We start from the raw sequence: 23,483 nt of genomic DNA, 5'->3' as shown, positions 1-23,483 counted from the left end.
AAACAGGTTGACTGGATTTAATACCAGAAAAATTTGCCTTTACTTAAGTCTTATAAGTTCCTTCCATATTTATGCATAACCAGGACACAATCAAAGGTCTCATAATATAGCTCTCCTTCACCCCACCCTGCTGGGGGTGGGGGGTGATGCTGCTGACTGCGCAGACTTCAGTGATTCTCATATGTTCTTAATTCCAGAACACTTTTTATATGATACCCTTGTACGGTGATATTAGTAACTTCCACCACTCTGTGAACCTCTACAGATCAATTACATTTAGAAGAGTGCTTCACATATATTGTTAAATAGATTTTGTGTGTGTGTGTGCTCAGTAGTGCCTGACTCTTTGCGACCCATTGGATTGTAGCCTGCCAGGCTCCTCTGTCTATGGGATTTCCCAGGCAAGAATACTGGAGTGGACTGTCATTTCCTACTCCAGATAATAGATTTTAATTATTACTAAATAAATTTTTTAGATACAGGCAAGTTGTAATACAGATATTGAACTGAAATGCAGGAAACAGATCAGTTTTTTAATTATCTGCTTATGGGACTCTGATGTTATCATTTAATCTTTTTATTTCCAAATCCTTACATATAAATTTTCTAAACATATGTAGTACTTACAACCTGTGTCATTATATCAAACTGAATATATTTTCATATCTATTTAATCTCTCTTTCCACCTAGACAACAGTTGACACTGATAATGAATCAGGTAATAGTTTATTATGCAAAATAATTCACTTTTATTAACTTATGTTCTAAAAGGAGCCTGATTTTAGAGAAAAAAAATTGAGTCTTATCATTATTTTCTTCAATAGAGTATGGATTATCCCATATTGTTCCTGAATCATTAATTATTCCTCACCTAGATTATTTCAATTAACACAAAAATATGTTGCTGTTTTACTCATAAAAAAAAAAAAAAAGACAGTCTATTGATCTCATTGTCCTTTCAGCTACATCTCCATTATAGGAAAACCCCTTGAAAGAATTATCTACACTTATCTCCACTTCCTGAGCCCACACTCCAGAATGCATCCTTGTGTTCTGACTCCCATTCTTGAAGATACTACTCTTATCAAGGTCAACAATAGACTTTTGTTGTTAAATTTAATATTGGTTTTTACTTATCTTTCATGACAGAGCTAAACAGGGCACTGTTGATGAGTCCTCTTCTTACTTTCTTCATATAACTTCCTCTACACCACAACTTCTGATTTTGCTCCTCCCGACCTGAGTACTTCTTTTAGTTCATGTTGATGCTCATTCCTTCTTTCTCTAATGCCCTGACTTAAGGAATTAAAATTTATATATGCTAACTGCCAAATTCATATCTCCAATTGACACTGCCCATAAACTCCAGAAATTATACACTCAAATACTTTCTTGGCATTTCACTTAGATATCTAATAGACTTCTCAAACAAATATGTCCACTTGATCTTCCCACACAGCAGCCTTTCACAATCTCCACCATCTCAATTAATATCAACCCCATCCTTAGATCAAAAAACAAACACACACCATGGGGTTAGGCTTGACTTTTCTCTTACTTCACATCCACACCATCCAACCCCTCATTCACTTCCAATCCATCAACAAACCGTTCCCTTCTTCTTCTATCTCCACAGAAGGAGTCTGACTCACAGAACCCACCTGGATTATTACAATCCTCTCAGACTTAGCTCCCTAGTTTCCTGATCTCTCCTTTTTATTGCACACAATACAGAAGCCAGAGTGATCCTATAATAACGAAAGTCAGATCCTGTCACCTCTGTGTTCAAAATTCTACAGGGGACTCCCATAACATTCAGACTAAAAGCCAATGTTTTAACAATGGCAACAGTGAAAGAATCTGATCCTCCTTCCCTCCTATTAACTCTGATTTAATCATTTTTCTTATTTCTCCCATTCCATCTCTTTTTAGCCATACCATCAGTTATTATTTTCTGTGAAACATTATTATCTTTCTAGGTATTAATAGTTGTTCCTTTAACTCTCTTCTTTAGGATCCTTAAACATGTCAGACAAAAGCCAATCCCACACACAGCCTCAGTTTAGGGAAAATATGTCTGGGAAAACAAGTGAGTTTATTAGAAATTAAAGTATCAATGACTTGCTCCACTTGGGGGAAAAATATATATACATATATATGGGATTTTTCCTATAAGATTGATTATGCTTGTTTGCGATGTACTTAAGGGGAGATAAATTCAGAGCAAATCATTGATTTGACAACAAAAATGTCCACTTTTGAAAGGAGCTCCTGAATGATTTTATGATTCCTTTTAACCCACTCTGAAGGTTACTGACCACTCAAAGACACTCCTCTTATCAAGGTCAATAATGATCCAAAGGCTTGTTAACTACTAGAATATGATGAAGATAAAAATACTGGAAAGTACCTTCAATAAATTCACAGTCTGTGGGTGGTACTGGACTAAGAGAAACTAACTCTAGTAGAAAATCTCTGAGAATAAACAGAGGCGATTTTAATATATGCTGTAAATCCCCAGGAGGAAACTATATAATATTTTTCAAACTTGTTTACACAGGGAAAACTGTGGTCTAGGAACAACCATTAATACCTAGCAAGATAATAATGATTTCTAAAAAATAACTGACAGCTAAATGCTTACTACGTCAAACACTGTTTTTCATGCTTTACATGAATCAAGATACCTTCACACTATCCTTATTAAATACATTAATGCATTTACAAAACTGCAATACAGAAAATAAACATCCAAATATCTCACAGACCTAAGCAGTTTGGCTTCAGAATCTGCCTTCTTCATTGCTATACTCAATCGAGAGGAACAGAATCAATATTAGACTAGTCAAATCAAGTAAGTTAGATGCCTCAAATTGTTATCTCTACTTGAGACATGCCACATTTCACATTAAACAGATTTATTTGCAAATAATAAAAAACATATAGACATCCATTCATTCCTCAGAAAATTCAACAAAATTACTATTCTTTCAAATACACTAATGTTTATTTATATAATAGCAGATGAAATTTTTAAAGGTGACATCAAGCTTTTTTTCTACAGAAACACATAAGTTTTGGAGGAGCAAAAAATAATTAGTACTCTCAGTAGTTACTGAAAAGAGCGTATTGCCAAAGATGTAATAATGAAACCTTGTTTTCTTCTTATATATCTTGATATTTCTATTTCTGAACATGCAATCTCTCTCTCAAGGGCATAGAGTGGCAAGAACATGGACCTGAACTAGAGAGATGGAAACACACAATTTAGTTCTTTCACTTAACAGCTTCACGCTTTAGGGCAAGGCCTTCAAGCTCTGACGTCGTGTTTCTTATCTATAAAATGGGTACAAAAACAAGGTTCTTCATAGTGTCCTAAAACTTAGCCATGATAAAGTCCAACTAGGATCCTGGATTCAGTCTTTTGCCTTATATCCTGGATGGCACAACCCATGATTGAAGTAACCTTCACTCGTCTGTTTACCTGTTTATTGTTTGCCTTCCTATCTGGAAAAGAAATTCAAAGGAGACAGCGGCTTTTCCTTTGCCAAAGCTTTTGTACATTCTCTCTTTAGCTGTATTACGTATCTCATCTTTAGGAGTTTTCCAAACACCACTGCAGATACTACAGATTCCTGGGTACGAATATCCTTAACTTGTATAAGTTTCTTCATCAGGAGAACAATATACAAAATGTTTATACTAATTTCAAGATTGAAGTTTGTCATTTTTCAAAAATTATATCTACTACATCTGCAGTATAAAGTATACAAGTCACTGTGAGAAGCCCACCTTGTAAGGCCATATATGTATGTATATTTTATCCTTATAACACAAAATACAGAAACCCAGATCATCCTGATCTCCAGGTTCCTTACTTACTACTCTAGAAACTGATTTAGCATGCATAAATGTGTAAGAATTCAAAATATTCAACTGAGAAGGAATCTCTTTACACAACAAAAGAACCAAACAAGCTCCTGTGGATTCAGAGGTTCAAAACTAAGTCTATCAAAGGGCATTCTTTAGATAAAATGGTTATTATATTTCTGTTGACCTTTAAGAAATCCCGTAAAATAATCTTGCAGCTGTTCAAAGTATGGGCTGTGTGTCCACTCTGCACATAAGGAAGCTTGAGTTATGGAAAGTAAAGCTGATTTTGTGCTCATAAAAATGAATAATTTTTGAAAATTACAATCAACTTTTCATTTGGACTGAATTTTCTAACCTCATATCCTGGAAGTGAATAACTAACAGCAGCCACAGGGCACTATTGGAGGGTGGTGGAGGAAGGAGGTGCGGGGGAGAGGGAGTGCATGTGTGTAACATGGGTGAGTTCAGAGATTTTTAAAATTACTTCACTGCATTCAATCTTTGCTACTGCTTTTGAAATGCAGATAACATACTTGTAAATAAGTACCTAAAAATATAACATTTGAAAAGTATACTAAATATAAGAACCATAAAAAGAAGAGTTCTTATTGCATTGAATCCAACATTTATACCAGTTCTTTTATATAAGTACTAGGTGCTGGGACTTTGGCCACCTCATGCGAAGAGTTGACTCATTGGAAAAGACTCTGATGCTGGGAGGGATTGGGGGCAGGAGGAGAAGGGGACGACAGAGGAGGAGATGGCTGGATGGCATCACTGACTCGATGGACGTGAGTCTCAGTGAACTTCAGGAGTTGGTGATGGACAGGGAGGCCTGGCATGCTGCGATTCATGGGGTCTCAAAAGAGTCGGACACGACTGAGTGACTGAACTGAACTGAACTGACTGAGGTGCTGGGAGAAGTGAGAATATATAGAATATATATAGAGACAAATAAAACAAGATTTTAAACTCTTACACACTTTTGTACTTTGTATTCCAAGTACAAAAGCAGATTCAGCTCCCCAAAACTTTCTTATTAAGAATAAGCTAATTAGCAGCTGCTACCTAAAATTAATGTTTTTAATTCTTTTTAATTTTTAGAACCTGATCCATTATTTTCAAATGATCAAGTTACCACATTTGAGTTAACATTTTACAATTAATTGTATAAAATTTTGATTATGACTACAAATTAGCACAATGACAATCTTTGCTTCCTATAAGACTATCAGAGGGGATGAAATCCCAGAAGTCTGTAAATCTCTTTTGGCCCCTGAGTAATCTTAAACGGAGACTGTGGTTTTCTTCAACCCCATTTGATTTTGACAACTGAAATCATACAGTCAGGTAGGTAAGTGCCCCAGGGAAGAAAAGCTCTTGTCCAGGGTGTGGGAAATATGAATAGGTACACAGGCTCCCTGCAGCATGGGGCTGACTCAGGAATTGAGCCACCAACTAATCTGAGACCTTAATTTCTTAATTTCTCAGTACCTCGGTATCCTCCTTTATAGGAAGATGGTAATAATCTCCACCTCCGAGGGTGGTGATGAGGATAACATAATTCACACACAGTCCTTATTCCAATGCTTTGCCCATGAGGAATCCCAGAGAGTAATCATTAACTATTATTAAAGTTTCTTTCCAAGTCTATTTTGCATGTTTATATTCATCAATACAATGCTCTGGCATTATTCACTGTATCACAGAAACCAAGTAATATTTCCTTTTTTTTCCCTTCAATCTATTTTCAAACTTTCTATTTTTTTTTAACTGTTTGACTTTTACTATTTGTTTTCTGTTCTATGAAGAAGTGAAGTGAAAGTTGCTCAGTTGTGTCTGATTCTTTGAAACCCTAGGGACTGTAGTCCATGGAATTCTCCAGGCTAGAATACTGGAGTAGGTAACCTTTCCCGTCTCCAGGGGATCTTCCCAACCCAGGGATCGAACCCAGGTCTCCCACTTTGCAAGTGGATTCTTTACCAGCTGAGCCCCAAGGTAAGCCCAAGGATACCGGAGTGGGTAGCCAATCTCTTCTCCAGCAGATCCTCCCAACCCAGGAATGGAACCGGGATCTCCTGCATTGCAGGAGGATTCTTTACCAACTTAGCTATCAGGGAACTTAAGGTAAATGTAGAGGCATTTGCCTTAAAAACAGGCAAACAAATCAGACACGTGCAATATGACGGGTTGTGAAAAGCCCATATTATGTATCCATATCCCTATTAGGACAGAAAACATTTCCATAATTTAAGGAAGTTTCCTCTCGCATTCCTTTCCATATGATCGTCCCTCAACCATGCAAAAGCAATATCTTGATTTTTTTTTAAAACCATAGGTTAGTTTTACCCGTTCTAGCAATTTGAGAATGTAAAAACTCAAAGATAATGATGCTAGCTTAACTCGTTGTTCATGAGATATAAATTCAAAACAAATACCAACATATGAAATGTGTAATGGATGTAATAAAATAATTCCACTTATGCTTACATTAAGCATCAAATTAGCTTTTACTATCAATATTTAATTTGAGCTGAAAAACTATCTTTTAAAAGATTACCTTTTAATCTTTAAGATAAAAAGTTATCTTAAAGTTATCAGCATTATTTTTACCTGCCAAGTTCAGAATAAAGGAGTCTGAATCCCCTATATTCCTCTCATTAGTTAAGGTATTAAAGAGGCCAAGGGGATACCAGGAAAAAAAATCTTCACGAACGAAACTTGGCACATCCTCTCTCTCTCTCTCTCTTTCAATATATATATTTATATATTACACTTACATATAAACATGATGGTTAAATACTAACATATAAACTTTGCTTTTAAATGTTTAAATTAATATAAAAGCGATCAGATTTCACTTCTTAAATCTTTTCTCATCTCTGTTTTAAGCCTTTCACACTTCTTAAACAATAAAATATGTATATCCTTGAGATATTCAAGATATTTCAGTTTGTTAGTATTTTGAAGATATCTTACTGTTTTTAAAAAATGCCAAGGATAAGCTAATTAGTAGCAGCTGTATGGAATTAACATTTTTCTATTTTTAGGGTGTTAGGTTGCTCACTGCAGGCCTAGGAGGCCTCTACTTGCCCAGCTTCAAGACCAAAGAAAGAGCCCAGGGTCAGCGACAGAAATATCAGTGGTTTAACAGAAGGGGAGCTTACATGTCTGAAGCAAGATCTTAGAGCAACACCCCACAGAGGTTATGACTGACCCCAAAGCAGAACATGGCAGCAGGCTTCAGTCCCAGAGGCCGGGGGCTAGAGGGTGGGGGGGGCGGGGAGGCGGGGCAATGTTACCATTTATAGAAAGAATTGACAGCAGGTTGGCTCATCAGTTACCAGGGAAATCAGAAACCCCTTCCTCCGCTTTGATAGGTTATCTTGGTGGCTAAAAGTTAGAACAATCATTCAGTTCAGTTCAGTTCAGTCGCTCAGTCGTGTCCGACTCTTTGCGACCCCATGAATCGCAGCACCCAGGCCTCCCTGTCCACCACCAACTCCCAGAGTTCACTCAGACTCACGTCCATCGAGTCAGTGATGCCATCCAGCCATCTCATCCTCTTCCTCCCCTTCTCCTCCTGCCCCCAATCCCTCCCAGCGTCAGAGTCTTTTCCAATGAGTCAACTCTTCACATGAGGTGGCCAAAGTACTGGAGTTTCAGCTTTAGCATCATTCCTTCCAAAGAAATACCAGGGCTGATCATTAGCTGGAGCCTAAGCAAGCATGTGGAGAAGGCAATGGCACCCCTCTCCAGTACTCTTGCCTGGCAAATCCCATGGGTGGAGGAGCGTGGTAGGCGGCAGCCCATGGGGTCGCTAAGAGTCTGACACGACTAAGCTACTTCACTTTGACTTTTCACTTCCATGCATTGGAGAAGGAAATGGCAACCCACTCCAGTGTTTTTGCCTGGAGAGAGTCCCAGTGACAGTGGAGCCTGGTGGGCTGCCGTCTATGGGGTCGCACAGAGTTGGACACGACTGAAGTGACTTAGCAGCAGCAGCAGCAAGCAAACATGTAGGAAAGTCTGGCAGATGTAGGTGAAGCAGGTACCAGTTGAGCAGAAGACTTACAGACAGCAAGAGAAAAACCATCTTGAGTGGCCTGACCATATGTAGGGATTGTTTTAATACAAGCTGACTGCAACTTGAGGATAAAAATTTCCTAATTATGCTAATCAATAGTTAATACTTGTAAATAATGAACTGAAAAGTATACATGGACAGTTTTTACATCATTTTCTTCACCAAGAAAAATATATAATTGGGCTTTGTGTTCTACAATAATAATATTATTAACTGATTACAAACATTTCACTGAACTCAGCATGCGTTTCTAAATAAAAGAAGAGATGCTGAAAAACACTGACACATTTACCTTTGTAGGTTAGCTTGAGTCGTGGAATATTTTGCTTAGAAGTTCTAATGACTGGAAGAAACAGCATGGTCATGCTTATCGTCATCAGGGCATGAAAAAGATGAAAATTGTGGCTTCTGGACTTTGGTTTCTCATCTTTAGTAACAATCATGATGAAAACAATGTTCTCTTTCAAACAGTGTTAACTGAATCTAAAAAGAAGAAAAAAACTATTAATATAGCAATTTGCAGATTTCTCTATACTTAGTAAATTATAATTTTATGAATGTATGTTTTTTAAAAAAATAATTTCTCCTCTCTTGTTCTGCTCTTACAAATTGTTGCAGGGGGAATGAATCAAAACTGAGTAATAAAAGTGTAATAAATAAACGGCTGGCTTTATTCAGACATGGAGATGAGTGCAAAACAAAAACTTCAACTACTTAGGTTAATTAGCATCTCTTCTTCTACTAAAGTGTTTGTCTTGTTTTATGCAAATATAGGAGGAACCAATTCTTTCTGTATCTTGATGGATTCGTGGTCAGAAAAGAATACTGGTAGAAGCCTACTCTTGCCTTATACAATCCTCAAAGAAAAAGATCCTCAAGTAAAACTGAATAAAAGCTATCATTTTGAGAGATTTCTTTTGTTTCTGACCAAAAAATATTTCCAAGTCTACCTATAATTGGGACAATTAAACATGATCTGGTCAGGGCCACCAGTACAGATTTTAGACCTGGGCCAAGGCAATCTTACCTACAACCTATATTACTCCACACAGGGTGGCACTGAATATAAAATACTGTAGAAGAAAAAAATTTATAATAGGACATAGTTATTAAGTAGGTTGCCACAATCAAGCTGCCTTGGTTGTCTTCGTTAAGACATGAAATAAATCAAAACTCACGTATTTCCAACGAAGCCTTGTAATAATAATTATAAATAATATTCATTGAGTATTTACATGAACCAGGTACTTTTTAAAAAGTGGTGTGAAAATCTTATCCTATGTTCATTGTTTTTTTACCTTATTCAAGAACCCATATTTATTTAATTGCATTGAGCAGGTTCAGCTGTATGCAACAAATTCTACTAAATTCCCTTTTCATTTTTACTCTGTTACACTATTTTCTAATTTTCCTTGTTATGGCTTTTCAAACATATCCATCATTTAAAAGTAGACATTTAATTTCCAAATAAATGGGGTTTTTAAAATATCTTTGATATTACTCTCTCATTTTGATATTAAATTCTCATTTAAATGCTTTCTTCTCTACAATCACCCTCTGTGTTTTTTTCAGTCTTTTAACTTTAGTGAGGCTTTAAATGGCTAAGTCAAATATCTCCTTGGTAAATGTCACATTGCAGTTGAAAATATGTGGGTAATTTTCAAATATCTTTTGATACTGATTTCTAACATAATTCCACAGTAATAAGAGAACAGACTCTATATGATTTCAATACCTTTAAACCATGAAAATGTTGCACCTTACTTTATGTTCTTAGATATGTTACAGTGTCTCCTAGTTTATACTCTATGGGAACTTGGACAAAATTTGTATCCTACCATTTTGTGAAAATTGTATAATTCTTAATTATGTTGAATTGGTTCATGGTGCTTTTCACGTCTACTACATACTTCTACTTTTCTGTATATTCAGTCTATTAATTTTTGTGAGTTTGATATTGAAACTCTAACTAAAAATCTTAACTTATCTACTTAAAAAATAATTGTAATATATAGTGGAACTATATGTAACTTTGTTCTGTATTTTCCAAGTCTCCTATAATGTGTTATCTTACTTTCATAATTTAAAAAATAAAAAAGAGAAGAAAAAGGCTGGTTTATATAAATTAAATGACCTAATGCTGATAAATTAAACAAGTATGTCATTAGACTGAGGTTTCTCTAATGCCATGATAGCCTATCTAATTGAACAAAGCCTAAGCCTGTAAATGCCTCAAAAGTACAAACTTAGAACACTAAGAACAATCCATCAGTTAACTAGGCTTTAAGGTATAGACAATCAAATAATCTTCCTGTTTTGGAAAATTTCTTTAGGTAAGTCTTTCCCCTAATATCCATCTATTAGTGGAGTGCTCCTAACCGCTTTCAGTTTCAGTTCAGTTTAGTTGCTCAGTTGTGTCAGACTCTTTGCCACCCCATGAACTGCAGCATGCCAGGCTTCCATCTCCATCACCAAATGCCAGAGCTTTTATATTCATTGAGTTGCTGATGCCATCGAACCATCTCATCCTCTGTCAGGCCTTCAATCTTTCCCAGCATGGGGGTCTTTTCTAATGAGTCAGTTCTTCACCAGGTGGCCAAAGTATTGGAGCTTCAGCGTCAGCATCAGTCCTTCCAATGAATATTCAGGGCTCATTTCCTTTAGGATTGACTGGTTGATCTCCCTGCAGTCCAAGGGAATCTCAAGAGTCTTCTCCAACACCACACTTCAAAAGCATCAATTCTTTGGTGCTCAACTTTCTTTATGGTCCAACTCTCATATTCATACATGACTATTGGAAAAACCATAGCTTTGACTAGATGGACGTTTGTTGGCAAATTGACATCTCTGCTTTTTAATATGCTGTCTAGGTGTGTCATAGCTTTTCTTCGAAGAAGCAAGCATATTTTCATTTCATGGCTGCAGTCACCATCTGCAGTGATTTTGGAGCCCAAGAAAATAAAAGTCTCTCACTGTTTCCATTGTTTCCCCATCTATTTGCCATCCAGTGATGGGACCAGATGCCATGATCTTAGTTTCTTGAATGTTGATTTTTAAGCCAGCATTTTCACTCTCTTCTTTCACCTTCATTAAGAGACTCTTTAGTTCCTTTTCACTTTCTGCCTAAAGGTGGTGTCATCTGCATATCTGAAGTTATTGATATTTCTCCCAGCAATCTTGATTCCAGCTTGTGTTTCATCCAGCCAGCATTTAGCATGATGTACCATGCTTATAAGTTAAATAAGCAGGGTGACAATATACAGCCTTGACATACTCCTTTCCCAATTTGGAACCAGTCCGTTGAAACAGTTGCTTCCAAATTTGCTAGCATATTGAGTGCAGCACTTTAACAGCATCATCTTTTAGGATTTGAAATAGTTCAGCCAGAATTCCATCACATCCAATAGCTTTGTTCATAGTGATGCTTCCTAATGCCCACTTGACTTCAGACTCCAGGATGTCTGGCTCTAGGTTGGTGATCACACCATCATCATTATCTGGGTTATGAAGAACTTCTGTGAATTCTTAACCACCTCTTCTTAATATCTGCTGCTTCTGTTAGGTCTGTACCATTTCTGTCCTTTATTGTGTCCATCTTTGCATGAAAAGTTCCCTTGGTATCTCGAATTTTCTTGAAGAGATCTCTAGTCTTTCTTTCCCATTCTATTGTTTTCCTCTATTTCTTTGCATTGTTCACTGAGGAAGACTTTCTTATCTCTCCTTGCTATTCTTTGGAACTCTGCATCAAATGGGTATGGCTTTCCTTTTCTTCTTTGCCTTTTACATCTCTTCTATTCTCAGCTATTTGTAAGGCCTCCTCAGACAGCCATTTTGCCTTTCACATTTCTTCTTCTTGGGAATGGTCTTGATCATGGCCTCCTGTATGATGTTACAAACCTTCATCCATAGTTCTTCAGGCACTCTATCAGATCTAGTCCCTTGAATCTATTTCTCACTTCCACTGTACAGTCGTGAGGGATTTGATTTAGGTCATGCCTGAATGGTCTGGTGGTTTTCCTTACTTTCTTCAATTAAAGTCTGAGTTTTGCAATAAAGAGTTCATGTCTGAGCCACAGTCAGATTCTGGTCTTGTTTTTGCTAACTGTATAGAGCTTCTCTATCTTTGGCTGCAAAGAATATAATCAATCTGATTTTGGTATTGACCATCTGGTGATGTCCATGTGTAGAGTCATCTCTTGTGCTGTTGGTAGAGAGTGTTTGCTAAGATCAGTGCATTCCCTTGGCAAAACTCTGTTAGCCTATGCCCTGCTTCATTTTGTACTCCAAGACAAACTTGTCTGTTACTCCAGTTATCTCTTCACTTTCCACTTTTGAATTCCACACCCCTTGTTGAAAAGAACATCTTTTTTTTGTTGTTAGTTCTAGAAGGTCTTTTAGCACTTCACAGAACCTTTCAACTTCAGCTTCTTTGGTATTAGTGGTTGATACTTCCAGTTTGGTATCACACAATTCAGATTGATTTTTGATCAAATATACTCTTAAAATTTTTAACATGCCTCCATTTATTTTTTATCAATGCTAGTGACATCCAAGAAAGACAGGTAATTATATATTTTCCTTATTTTACAGATGAGGAAACTGGAGTACACATTTTGATAATTCTCTCAAGGTCATAGGGCAAATAAGAGATGAATTAAAACTTTTGTTCCAGACTTTAGATAGAATCAGCTTCCTTAGCCCCAAAGTATTTTATGTGCTTTTCATTATGTCACAATCAAGTTATTTTCAACTCTTCAAAAGTCTTCCCTCTCCTCGATATTTTCTAAGACATAACTCATAAGAACGATATTGCTTTGCCTGCTTCTGGGAAGGATTCCAGATGTGGTACCTGCTTCAAGTATCAATAATTTCTACACTTCCTTTAGTGACAGTTAAGCCATAATAAAAAAGTATTATCCTTTAGTAATTATCTAATTATTTAATATCAAAATAAATATTGTATGCCTATAGGGTTAATTTTAAGAGAAAGTCTATTAAGAGTATTTTTCTTATGGAAGATCAACTCTTTATTAAAATGCTTTTATTAGAATGACTTTGAATCAAGATTCCTTAAATTTATCTTAAATCTCAGAAGTCAAAATCAGTCTCAGAAGGTGAAATAAAACAAATTATATATGTATTAATTTTATACATAAGACAAATATTCAAGAATACATTACAGATTGTATGTTGTTTATTCATGAAGTGTTCAACACGAATGCTTAATACAGTCTGTTTTCTTACTTACTTTAATTATCTAGGAAGTACCAAACTATTCTATCTTTCTGTAATCTGTGCATATTTAATTCTTTGATTTAGAAGATTACTACAAATGAAAAGAATCAAGTTGATTTAGATACTCATTTAAGAATAATGTACCAAATATGCCACACATATTTTCTTCACATTTGCTTGACATTTTGTGATGATTCCAGAGATCTAATTGCCAACATCTGTTGGATCATAGAAAAAGCAAGAAATTCCAGAAAAACATCTATTTCTGCTGTACTGACTACACCAAAGCCTTCGGCTATGTGGATTTAAAAAACTGTGGAATATTCTTCAAGAGATGGGAACACCAGGCCACCTTACCTGCCTCCTGTGAAATCTGTATGCAGGTCAAGAAGCAACAGTTGGAACCAGACATGGAACAACGGACTGGTTCCAAATTGGGAAAGGAGTATGTCAAGGCTGTATAATGTCACCCTGCTTATTTAACTTATATGCAGAGTACCCCATTGGACATGCCAGGCTGGATGAAACACAAGCTAGAATCAGGATTGCCGGGAGAAATATAATAACCTCAGATATGCAGATGACACCACCTTTATGGCAGACAGTGAAGAGGAACTAAAGAGCATATTAATGAAACTGAATGAGGAGAGTGAAAAAACTGGCTTAAAGGTCAACATTCAGAAAATAAAATGGCATCTGGTCCCATCACTGCATGGTAAATAGATGGGGAAACAACAGGAACAGTGAGAGATTTATTTTCTTGGGCTCCAAAATCACTGCAGATGGTGACTGCAGCTGTGAAATTAAAAGACTTGGAAGAAAATTTATGACCAACCTAGACAGCATATTAAAAAGCAGAGACATTATTTTGCCAACAAAGGTGCATCTAGTCAAAGATATGGTTTTTCCAGTAGTCATGCATGGATGTGAGAGTTGGACCATAAAGAAAGTTGAGCACTGAAGAATTGATGCTTTTGAAGTGTGGTGTTGGAGAAGACTCTTAAGATTCCCTTGGACTGCAGGGAGATCAAACCAGTCAATCCTAAAGGAAATGAGCCCTGAATATTCATTGGAAGGACTGATGCTGACGCAGAAGCTCCAATACTTTGGCCACCTGGTGAAGAACTGACTCATTAGAAAAGACCCCAATCCTGGGAAAGATTGAAGGCAGGAGGAGAAAGTGATGACAGAGAATAAGATGGTTCAATGTCATCAGTGGACATGAGTTTGAGCAACCTCCAGGAGTTGGTGATGGACAGGTAAGCCTAGTGGGCTGCAGTCCAAGGGGCTACAAAGAGTCAGACATGACTGAGCAACTAAACTGAACTGAATGATATAATTTAAGAGAAAACAGAAATTTCAGTGTGATGTAAAAGATCTATATTATCAGCAGCCCTTAATGAAAATTCTAGCTTTAATAATTTAAGTAAAAATATATATTTTAGAATAAAACACTAATGAAGTCCCTCAGTAAATAACATTTTTAAAGCAAACTCTAAAAGACTAAAGTTTTGTATTATATAAAAACTATTAGGACAACACATACACTGTTGGCACAAAACAGTCACTTAATTGATCTACAGAAAAATTTATAAGAATTAGTTTTAAATTATGTGAGTTTTCAATTACTTGGTGTCTTAAAAAAATTTATTTCTTCACTTTTTAAATTTTACATTTATGCCTGTAAAACACAGATACATTCTTTGTGTTATAGATTCTCCTTAAAAATGTGTTTTTTTGCAAATGAAATATTTTTAAGGAATATACACTTAAGAATATATATTATATATATACTTCTGGTCACTAACACCATAACTCATCTCCAAACATTTATTAAGGTGAGAAGAAAGATAAGAGTCTTTTTTAAAAGGAGCAGTTGATTAGATACAAATAATAAACTCTCAAGAAATAATTGCTAATATCAAGATATTGATATGATGCTATGGAAGACAATCAAAGGAGTTTAATATAGGTTTAAGTAAGACAAAGCTAGTTTCACAGAGAAAGAGGATAAAAAAGGAGAGGAAAAAAAAAAAGGAGAGACAGTTCCAGATGACAATGATACCTAGTGAAGGGTTCCAAAAAAGCTGGAAGCATGATAAAAATAAAACAGGTAATGGAGATAACATGATTCAGTGGGTGAAGGAGAGAGGAAACCAAAGAGGAATTCAGCCTAACACTTAAATGTGCCTCATGCCTGTTCTGGTATCTAATATAGTAGAACTCAAATGATGCAGTTATTCCACACTGCCTTTGGTCTTAGACCATGAGTGCTGTTATCATCCATTTTCATCAGTGCTTTTTTGATCCCACTTGCCTGTTATTTCCAATTTTCCCAACATTGTCGTGTTAGCAGAACATGGGTATCTGATCACAGCAGATCCACAGCTTTGCCATCAGTTCAATTCAGTTCAGTTGCTCAGTCGTGTCCGACTCTTTTGCGACCCCATGAATTGCAGCACGCCAGGCCTCCCTGTCCATCACCAACTCCTGGAGTTCACTCAGACTCACGTCCATCGAGTCAGTGATGCCATCCAGCCATCTCATCCTCTGTCGTTCTCTTCTCCTCCTGCCCCCAATCCCTCCCAGCATCAGAGTCTTTTCCAATGAGTCAACTCTTTGCATGAGGTGACAAAAATATTGGAGTTTCAGATTTAGCATCACTCCTTTCAAAGAACACCCAGGACTGATCTTTAGAATGGACTGGTTGGATCTCCTTGCAGTCCAAGGGACCCTCAAGAGTCTTCTCCGACACCACAGTTAAAAAGCATTCTTCGGCGCTCAGCTTTCTTCACAGTCATACTCTCACAACCATATATGACCACTGGAAAAACCATAGCCTTGACTAGATGGACCTTAGTTGGCAAAGTAATGTCTCTGCTTTTGAATATGCTATCTAGGTTGGTCATAACTTTCCTTCCAAGGAGTAAGCGTCTTTTAATTTCATGCAATCACCATCTGCATTGATTTTGGAGCCCCCAAAAATAAAGTGTGATACTGTTTCCACTGTTTCCCCATCTATTTCCCATGAAGTGGTGGGACCGGATGCCATGATCTTCATTTTCTGAATGTTGAGCTTTAAACCAACTTTTTCACTCTCCTCTTTCACTTTCATCAAGAGGCTTTTTAGTTTCTCTTCACTTTCTGCCATTAGGGTGGTGTTATATCTGCATATCTGCATATCTGAGGTTATTGCTATTTCTCCCGGCCATCTTGATTCCAGCTTGTGCTTCTTCCAGCCTAGCGTTTCTCATTATGTACTCTGCATATGAGTTAAATAAGTAGGGTGACAATATACAGCCTTGACGTACTCCTTTTCCTATTTGGAACCAGTCTGTTGTTCCATGTCCAGTTCTAACTGTTGCTTCCTGACCTGCATATAGGTTTCTCAAGAGGCAGGTCAGGCGGTCTGGTGTTCCCATCTCTTTCAGAATTTTACATACAAACATGCATACTTCCACCTACCCATAGTCTCCAAAAAGAGTGAAAGGTTAGTTGAATGTCGGGATTAAACCAGGGCTTCCCTGGTGGTTCAGTGGTAAAGAACCTGACTACCAAAGCAGGAGGCACAGGTTTGATCCCTGAGTGGGGAAGATCCCCTGGAGAATGAAATGGCAACCCACTCTAGTATTCTTGCCTGGGAAATCCCATGGACAGAGGAGCCTGGAGGCTACAGTCCATGGGGTCAGGAAAGAGTTGAACACAACTTAGTGACTAAACAACAACAACAAAGAGTTTAAGTACATTACATTTCTCATTAGGTTTAGTTTTCCTGTGCTTCTGGACATGTGTAATACTACTCTTTTATGACATGTAACTGCATGTAGTGCGAATGCATGTTTATGTACACAGGCAAAAGAGGAAACTTTCTGTGTGTGCATTTTATTAGCAATAATGACCTCAGTACAGGACATTTCCTGTGAATTAATGACCAGTTGGGGTTAATGGCCCTTAGCTATGTATTGAGATATCTACTCCTCCAACTGGTCATTAATCGCTAAGACATGCCCTGTGCCTTAACACTATGTTAAGAAGATTGATGTTTTGGTTTTCAATGAACAGTAGCCATACTGTTCCCTGTTACCTAACTCATTAATATTGTTAAATACGTTAAAAATCAAAGCACTGCTTTCCTTGCTACTGTGGCATTCCAGTAAGTGCCCACACGTGCTGAAACATTTGTTAAGGGTGACGGACAAAATAAATCAAAAATTCTGAACCTCCTGAAACATTTTTTAAAACGTTATATATGTTTCTCCTATAAAACAGTCACTGTCTATAATCTGCTGTTCCTAATTCTTTGTTTCTCCTCCCAACCATCCTTTAAATTCAACAGTTAAACTTTTAATTGAGATCACTTATGAGTTAAATGTATTGCCAACAACCTCTCCACTAATCTATTGATACTTTGCTATCTTCCAGTGTATGTTAGTGTATGTGTGTGTGTGTGTTTTGTACCTACAAGAGTGTGTGTCCCGCATCTGGGAAGAATTACAGAAGTAGGTGTGATTTAACCTAAAGTGGTGGATTTGGTGAATTGCACAGGTTATACTGCGCGCTACTGTCTGTAACAAGCTCGACCTGGAGCCAATTAACTGCACATAATCTGTTCCAGATGTGCACTGGGACAAACAGCACTCTTGGGGATCTTCAGATGTGAAGCCAATAGGGAGTGTTCTGATTACGAGAGAGTTTTACACACTGTTCCACTAAATCAGAGATTCAAATACATAATCTCACACTCAAGAAGGCCTTATGCCATTTCCCAAAGGAATACAGAGTCCAGAACTTATTAGATGGATGGTAAATTGTCAAAGATATAATTTGAGGAGCAAGGGATATAAAATTTCACATTTGAACTTCATTAATTTGTCTTATTTATATCTATTTGTTCCAAAAGTCACTGAGGTAAGAATGTATAATTATGGTGAAAAACTAGATTCTATACTTAGGATAAGAATTAAAATACAATATAAGTCTTTTTTTAAAAAAATTAGTTATATTTAATTCTCAATCTCCTATGATAGAGAAAGTATTATTCACCCTACTTTATAAAAGAAGCACTTTAATAATTAAAAAAAAGAAAAAAGAAAGAATTAAAATACAATATAAGTCTTCATACCTGAAAATCCTGAACTTAGGATTCTTTTTCAGGTGTGTGTGTGTGTGTGTGTGTGTGTGTAGGTTTGGGAAAGGAGGAAAAGAATCCTTGATTTCTTAATTTATAAATAGCTATTTATTCTTCATGGGTGTCCCTGGTGGCTCAGATGGTAAAGAATCTGCCTGCAATGCAGGAGACCTGGGTTTGATTCCTGGGTCATGAAGATCCCCTGGAGGAGGAAATGGCAACCCACTCCAGTAATCTTGCCTGGGAAATTCCATGGACAGTGGGGTGGCAAAAAGTTGGACATGACTGAGCAACTAAACAAAAAGAACTGCCTTCAGATGTCATGAATTCCTCATCAATTCATATATTCTGGGGAGTATGACAGATTACCTGATTTTTGAGAAATAATGAAAAAGGAAACTTACATGCTAAAGTCAGTAAGAATAAATTATAGTAGTTCCACTTATAGTTTGCAGTGGTTTAAACATAATGTTTCTATTTCTAAACTACACTGAAAGTATATTGTTGAATAAATCTGTGCTCAACAAAGAACGACTGTTACATGTTACTTGAGTTTGCATGCCTTATATAGCCTTGCACTTAAAGCCTGATTAAATCCTCTAGGATCTTACCCCAGTTGAATCCAACTCAATAAAAAAATAATAGAATAGTGAGATTTCAGAACATACACGTGTAACCTGTTAGATTTAATATTGAGGGTTACATTTTTTCTTGAACATGACAGTAACAGCAAAACCATGCTTACACTGTAAGAAGTTCTAAAGAAATCAAGTGCCTCCAAGGCCCAAACTGTTCAAATAATAAACACAGAAAAAATTAATAAAATATGACTAAATGGCTTTGCTAGTCTTCTTTCTTAGCCTTAAATCTCATATTAACTGGCTACTCAAAGTACTAATGGTTATCAATTTGTAGGCTCAGAAAAAGTATCAAAGCATAATCATAGTCAGTTTGTCTTTAAATGTGATTAATCCTCAATTCAAAGGCTTAAGATTTTCCTTTCCACATTCTCATTTTCCAGAGAGCATTCTGATCCATGCATCTTTTTATGACCAAGATAATCCTATTCGTTACCTTTTGGAATTCTGATATACTTTATGAGAATTCTAGGATATTTTGTCAAATGTCTGCATTTTGTATTCAAAATATAAATGTAAATTATTTAAACTGAATGTCGTTTAAAACTTAATATCCACACCTCAAATATTCTGATATGTGCCCCCTGCAGTTTAAAAGGAGATTCTTAAATTAATGAAATATTGAATAAAGCAGAGTAGAAATTACTGTAATTAAGAAGGCAAAACAATTATATTTTCTTGAAATTAAAAATAGTTATCCATGTGTTTATTATTGAATGGTTCCTCGATTTTATTACTTTTAAGAATATTATTAGCATAAAAAACTGACTGATATTTTGATAAATAATAGAAAGTTTTAGCTTTCTTTCCTAAAGTACACATTTACTTATTCACTTAGATACTGAGTTATATGCCCAATAAAGATTTCTCAGACTTTATAATACTGATCTACTATTTCTGCTACATGGACAATAAATGGATCTAAACCTTTAAAAAATTGACCCTTCAATGAAAATACATAAATTTTATATAAACAAACTAATTTATTTATTGGCCCAATGGTCTCTGTATCAGCTGAAATAATCGTGCACTTCAAATACCTTGTCTTTCAAAGCAATGGAGCTATCTTATATTCTCCTATGCTTACTTAGGCAGCACTTGTAGTAAGGATGGGTTCTCCAGGTGGCGCTAGTGGTAAAGAACCTGCCTGCCAATGCAGGAGATGTAAGAGATGTGGGTTCCATCCCTGGGTGGGGAAAACCCCCTGGATTAAGGAATGGCAACTCACTCCAGTATTCTTCTCTAGAGAATCTCATGGACTGAGGAGCCTGGAGGGCTATAGTCCATAGAGTTGCAAAGAGTCGCACACAACCAAAGCGACTTAGCATGCAGGCATCAATATCTAAAAGGAAACTTCTTTGAAAAACAGCATATGGCAGGAAAAATGTGACCCTGAACTTCGTATTCACATAAATTCTCTAGGAATGTAGGTACTTTTGAGATCAAAACACTTAAGACAAGTTAAATGACTTTTTTAAAAAGCAAAAGCATGTGCTAAACACATTAACACAATTTGTTTATTTCTTCACTATTTAATGAAATGCCTAAGGGAAGTAAACATTTCTAACAATGTAAGGCATCCACCTGCATAGTGAGAAAAGTTTAAATAACTAACTTCATAAACATAACACTATCTGGGAATAAAAATAAGCAGTGTGTCCTGAGGAAACCAGAATTGAAAGAGACACGTGTACCCCAATGTTCATCGCAACACATAGCCAGGACATGGAAGCAACCTAGATGTCCATCAGCAGATGAATGGATAAGAAAGCTGTGGTACATACACACAATGGAGTATTGTGCAGCCATTAAAAATAATACATTTGAATCAGTTCTAATGAGGTGGATGAAACTGGAGCCTATTATACAGAGTGAAGTAAGCCAGAAAGAAAAACACCAATACAGTATACTAACGCATATATATGGAATTTAGAAAGATGGTAACAATAACTCTGTATACGAGGCAGCAAAAGAGACAATGATGTATAGAACAGTCTTTTGGACTCTGCGGGAGAGGGTGGGATGATTTGGGAGAATGGCATTGAAACATGTATAATATCATATATGAAATGAGTCGCCAGTCCAGGTTCGATGAACAATACTGGATGCTTGGGGCTGGTGCACTGGGGCGACTCAGAGGGATGGTACAGGGAGGGAGGAGGGTGGAGGGTTAAGGATGGGGAACACGTGTATACCTGTGGCGGATTCATGTTGATATATGGCAAAACCAATACAATATTGTAAAGTTAAAAAATAAAAAAAAAAAAGGCAGTGTGTGAAAGGAACTAGGAGTCATATGCAGAATTTAGAAACTCATTCTTCATATCAGATTTTAATTTAAACTCATTCTTCATATCAGATTTTAATTTCATGATAATTGACCCAACTATGTTAAAAAGAAATAACAATTTTAATGTAATTAAATGTGAAAGTCACTAACATTTTAAAATTTATCTTTAGCAAACTGAGTTCAATAACTGATGACTATCAAGTCTTTCTTAGGTGAATATTACAAGATAAGTCTGCACATGCTCATTGTAGGCGCTGCTAGCCCAGAAAAGGGCTGGGTCTCTGAAGACAGTTATCTGCAATAGAAACCTGAATTTTGCCACAGCTGATCTACCAGCTACTACCAGAAATTCAAAAGTTCCCAAGACTTTGACCCAGTCAATACTTTCCCATTTAGTTTAGTTCTGCAATTAAAACACTAACAATAATTTTAAAGTAATGTTATAACTTGTATGTATAAGCCAGTATTATAATTTTCATTTTTTTATCCTTACATGCTTGCTTGTTAAATTTCTTCTACCTACAGTTCTAAACATCCCCAGTTACACCTTTCATAATTCCTCCAGAAGTAGACTGACATGGTGCTTGAACACACAGGTGCAAAGCCTAGGTCTGCCACTTGCCTCCTGATTATTGATAGGAAAGTTACCGAACCTCACTGTGTCTCACTTGTCACATCTGAAATAGTAGATTACAGAAGTATTTAACTCATTCATTTAAGGATTAAGGTATGTACACCATGTACATAGTAAGTGATCAATGTGTATTAGCCATTTTTCAATTACTGTATTTGATTTGTCTTAATTTTCTATTAAGATTATTTTTAACTACAAAAGCAAATTATGTTTCTAAAGATATTTAGTAATGATCTTAACGTATGCCTACAGTTTATAAGGCCTGTAAAATAAAGAGATCTCAGGAAACTATTGTATAACCTTCAAGAATATGAAGACAAATGAAAAAAAAAAATCAAAAAATCACAGGGTGCCACCAAAACAAATGACCATGCAAGCAAATGGTCTGAATTTTGTTATATAAGGATAATATATAATTGTGTCTCGAGTGCTTCCAAAGCTACTCATTTAAATTAAATGATGTACAAAACGACAGTGAGGCACCACCTCACACCAGTAATAATGAAAAAAAAAAAAAAGTGAAAATCGTTCAGTCGTGTCTGACTCTTTGCAACCCTGTAGACTGTAACCCATCAGGCTGTTCTACGCATGGAATTCTGCAAGCAAATGACCAACATTAAAAAGCGTACAAATAACAAATGCTGGAGAGGATGTGGAGAAAAGGGAACAACTACACTGTTGGCAGGAGTGTAGTTGGTGAAGCCACTGAGGAAAACAATATGGAAGTTGATCAAAAAACATATGATACAATGATCTCAGCCCTGGGCATATAGGCAGACAAAACTATAATTCAATAAGATATATGCACCCTATGCTTACTGCAGCGCTACTCATAATAGCCAAGACATGGAAACAGCCTAAGTGTCCAACAGATGAATGGATAAAGAAGACTTGGTTTATGTATACAAGTTTCAGCATAAAAATATTCAGCAAAATAATGCCATTTGCAGGAACATGGATGCAACTAGAAATTATCACACTAAGTGAAGTAAGTCAGAAAGAGAAATATAAATACCACATGATATCACTTAAATGTGGAATCTAAAATATGACACAAATGAACCTATATATGAAACAAAAACAGAATCATGGACATAAAGAATAGACTGGCAGCTGCCAAGGCCGAGGGAGCTGGGGAAGGAATGGAGTGGGAAGTTAGGGCTAGCAGATGTAAGCTCTTATATGTAGAATAAATAAACAACAAGCTCCTACTGTATAGCACAAAGAACTATATTCAATATCCTATGATAAACTATAACAGAATATTAAAAATATACATACATATATGAATAACCGAATCATTTTGCTGTACAGCAACAATTTATACAACATTGTTTAAATCAACTATATTTCAATAAAAAATTAAATGATGTTGTTTTTAAAGAAAGAGAATATAACTACCCAATCAAATTAATAACATCATATAAATCCTTAAAATCAAGACAGAATAAACATTGATGAATATGTATAATACTTGACCTTAATATTTTCACTTGTATTAAAAGATTAGATTAAAGGGACTTCCCTGATGATACAGTGGTTAAGACACCATGCTCCCAATGCAGGAGGCCCAGGTTTGATCCCTGGTCAGGGAACT

General features: G+C 36.2%; 1 protein-coding gene across 2 annotated transcripts in view; it reads right to left on the bottom strand.

Annotated features, from left to right (window-relative positions):
• SEMA3D (semaphorin 3D) overlaps nt 1-23,483 on the bottom strand; it is a 230,242-nt gene that overhangs the window by 134,194 nt on the left and 72,565 nt on the right. For both annotated transcript variants that reach the window (XM_019958589.2, XM_070787656.1), the window contains one exon: nt 8,254-8,444. In XM_019958589.2, the coding sequence (XP_019814148.1) occupies nt 8,254-8,404 (151 nt within the window). In that variant the 5' untranslated portion in view covers nt 8,405-8,444. The remainder of the gene's footprint in view (nt 1-8,253; nt 8,445-23,483) is intronic.

Source organism: Bos indicus, chromosome 4, assembly GCF_029378745.1.
Source record: "Bos indicus isolate NIAB-ARS_2022 breed Sahiwal x Tharparkar chromosome 4, NIAB-ARS_B.indTharparkar_mat_pri_1.0, whole genome shotgun sequence".
Lineage (NCBI taxonomy): Eukaryota > Metazoa > Chordata > Mammalia > Artiodactyla > Bovidae > Bos > Bos indicus.
Note: the sequence above shows the minus strand (reverse complement) of the source record. Positions and strands in the feature narration are given on the sequence as shown.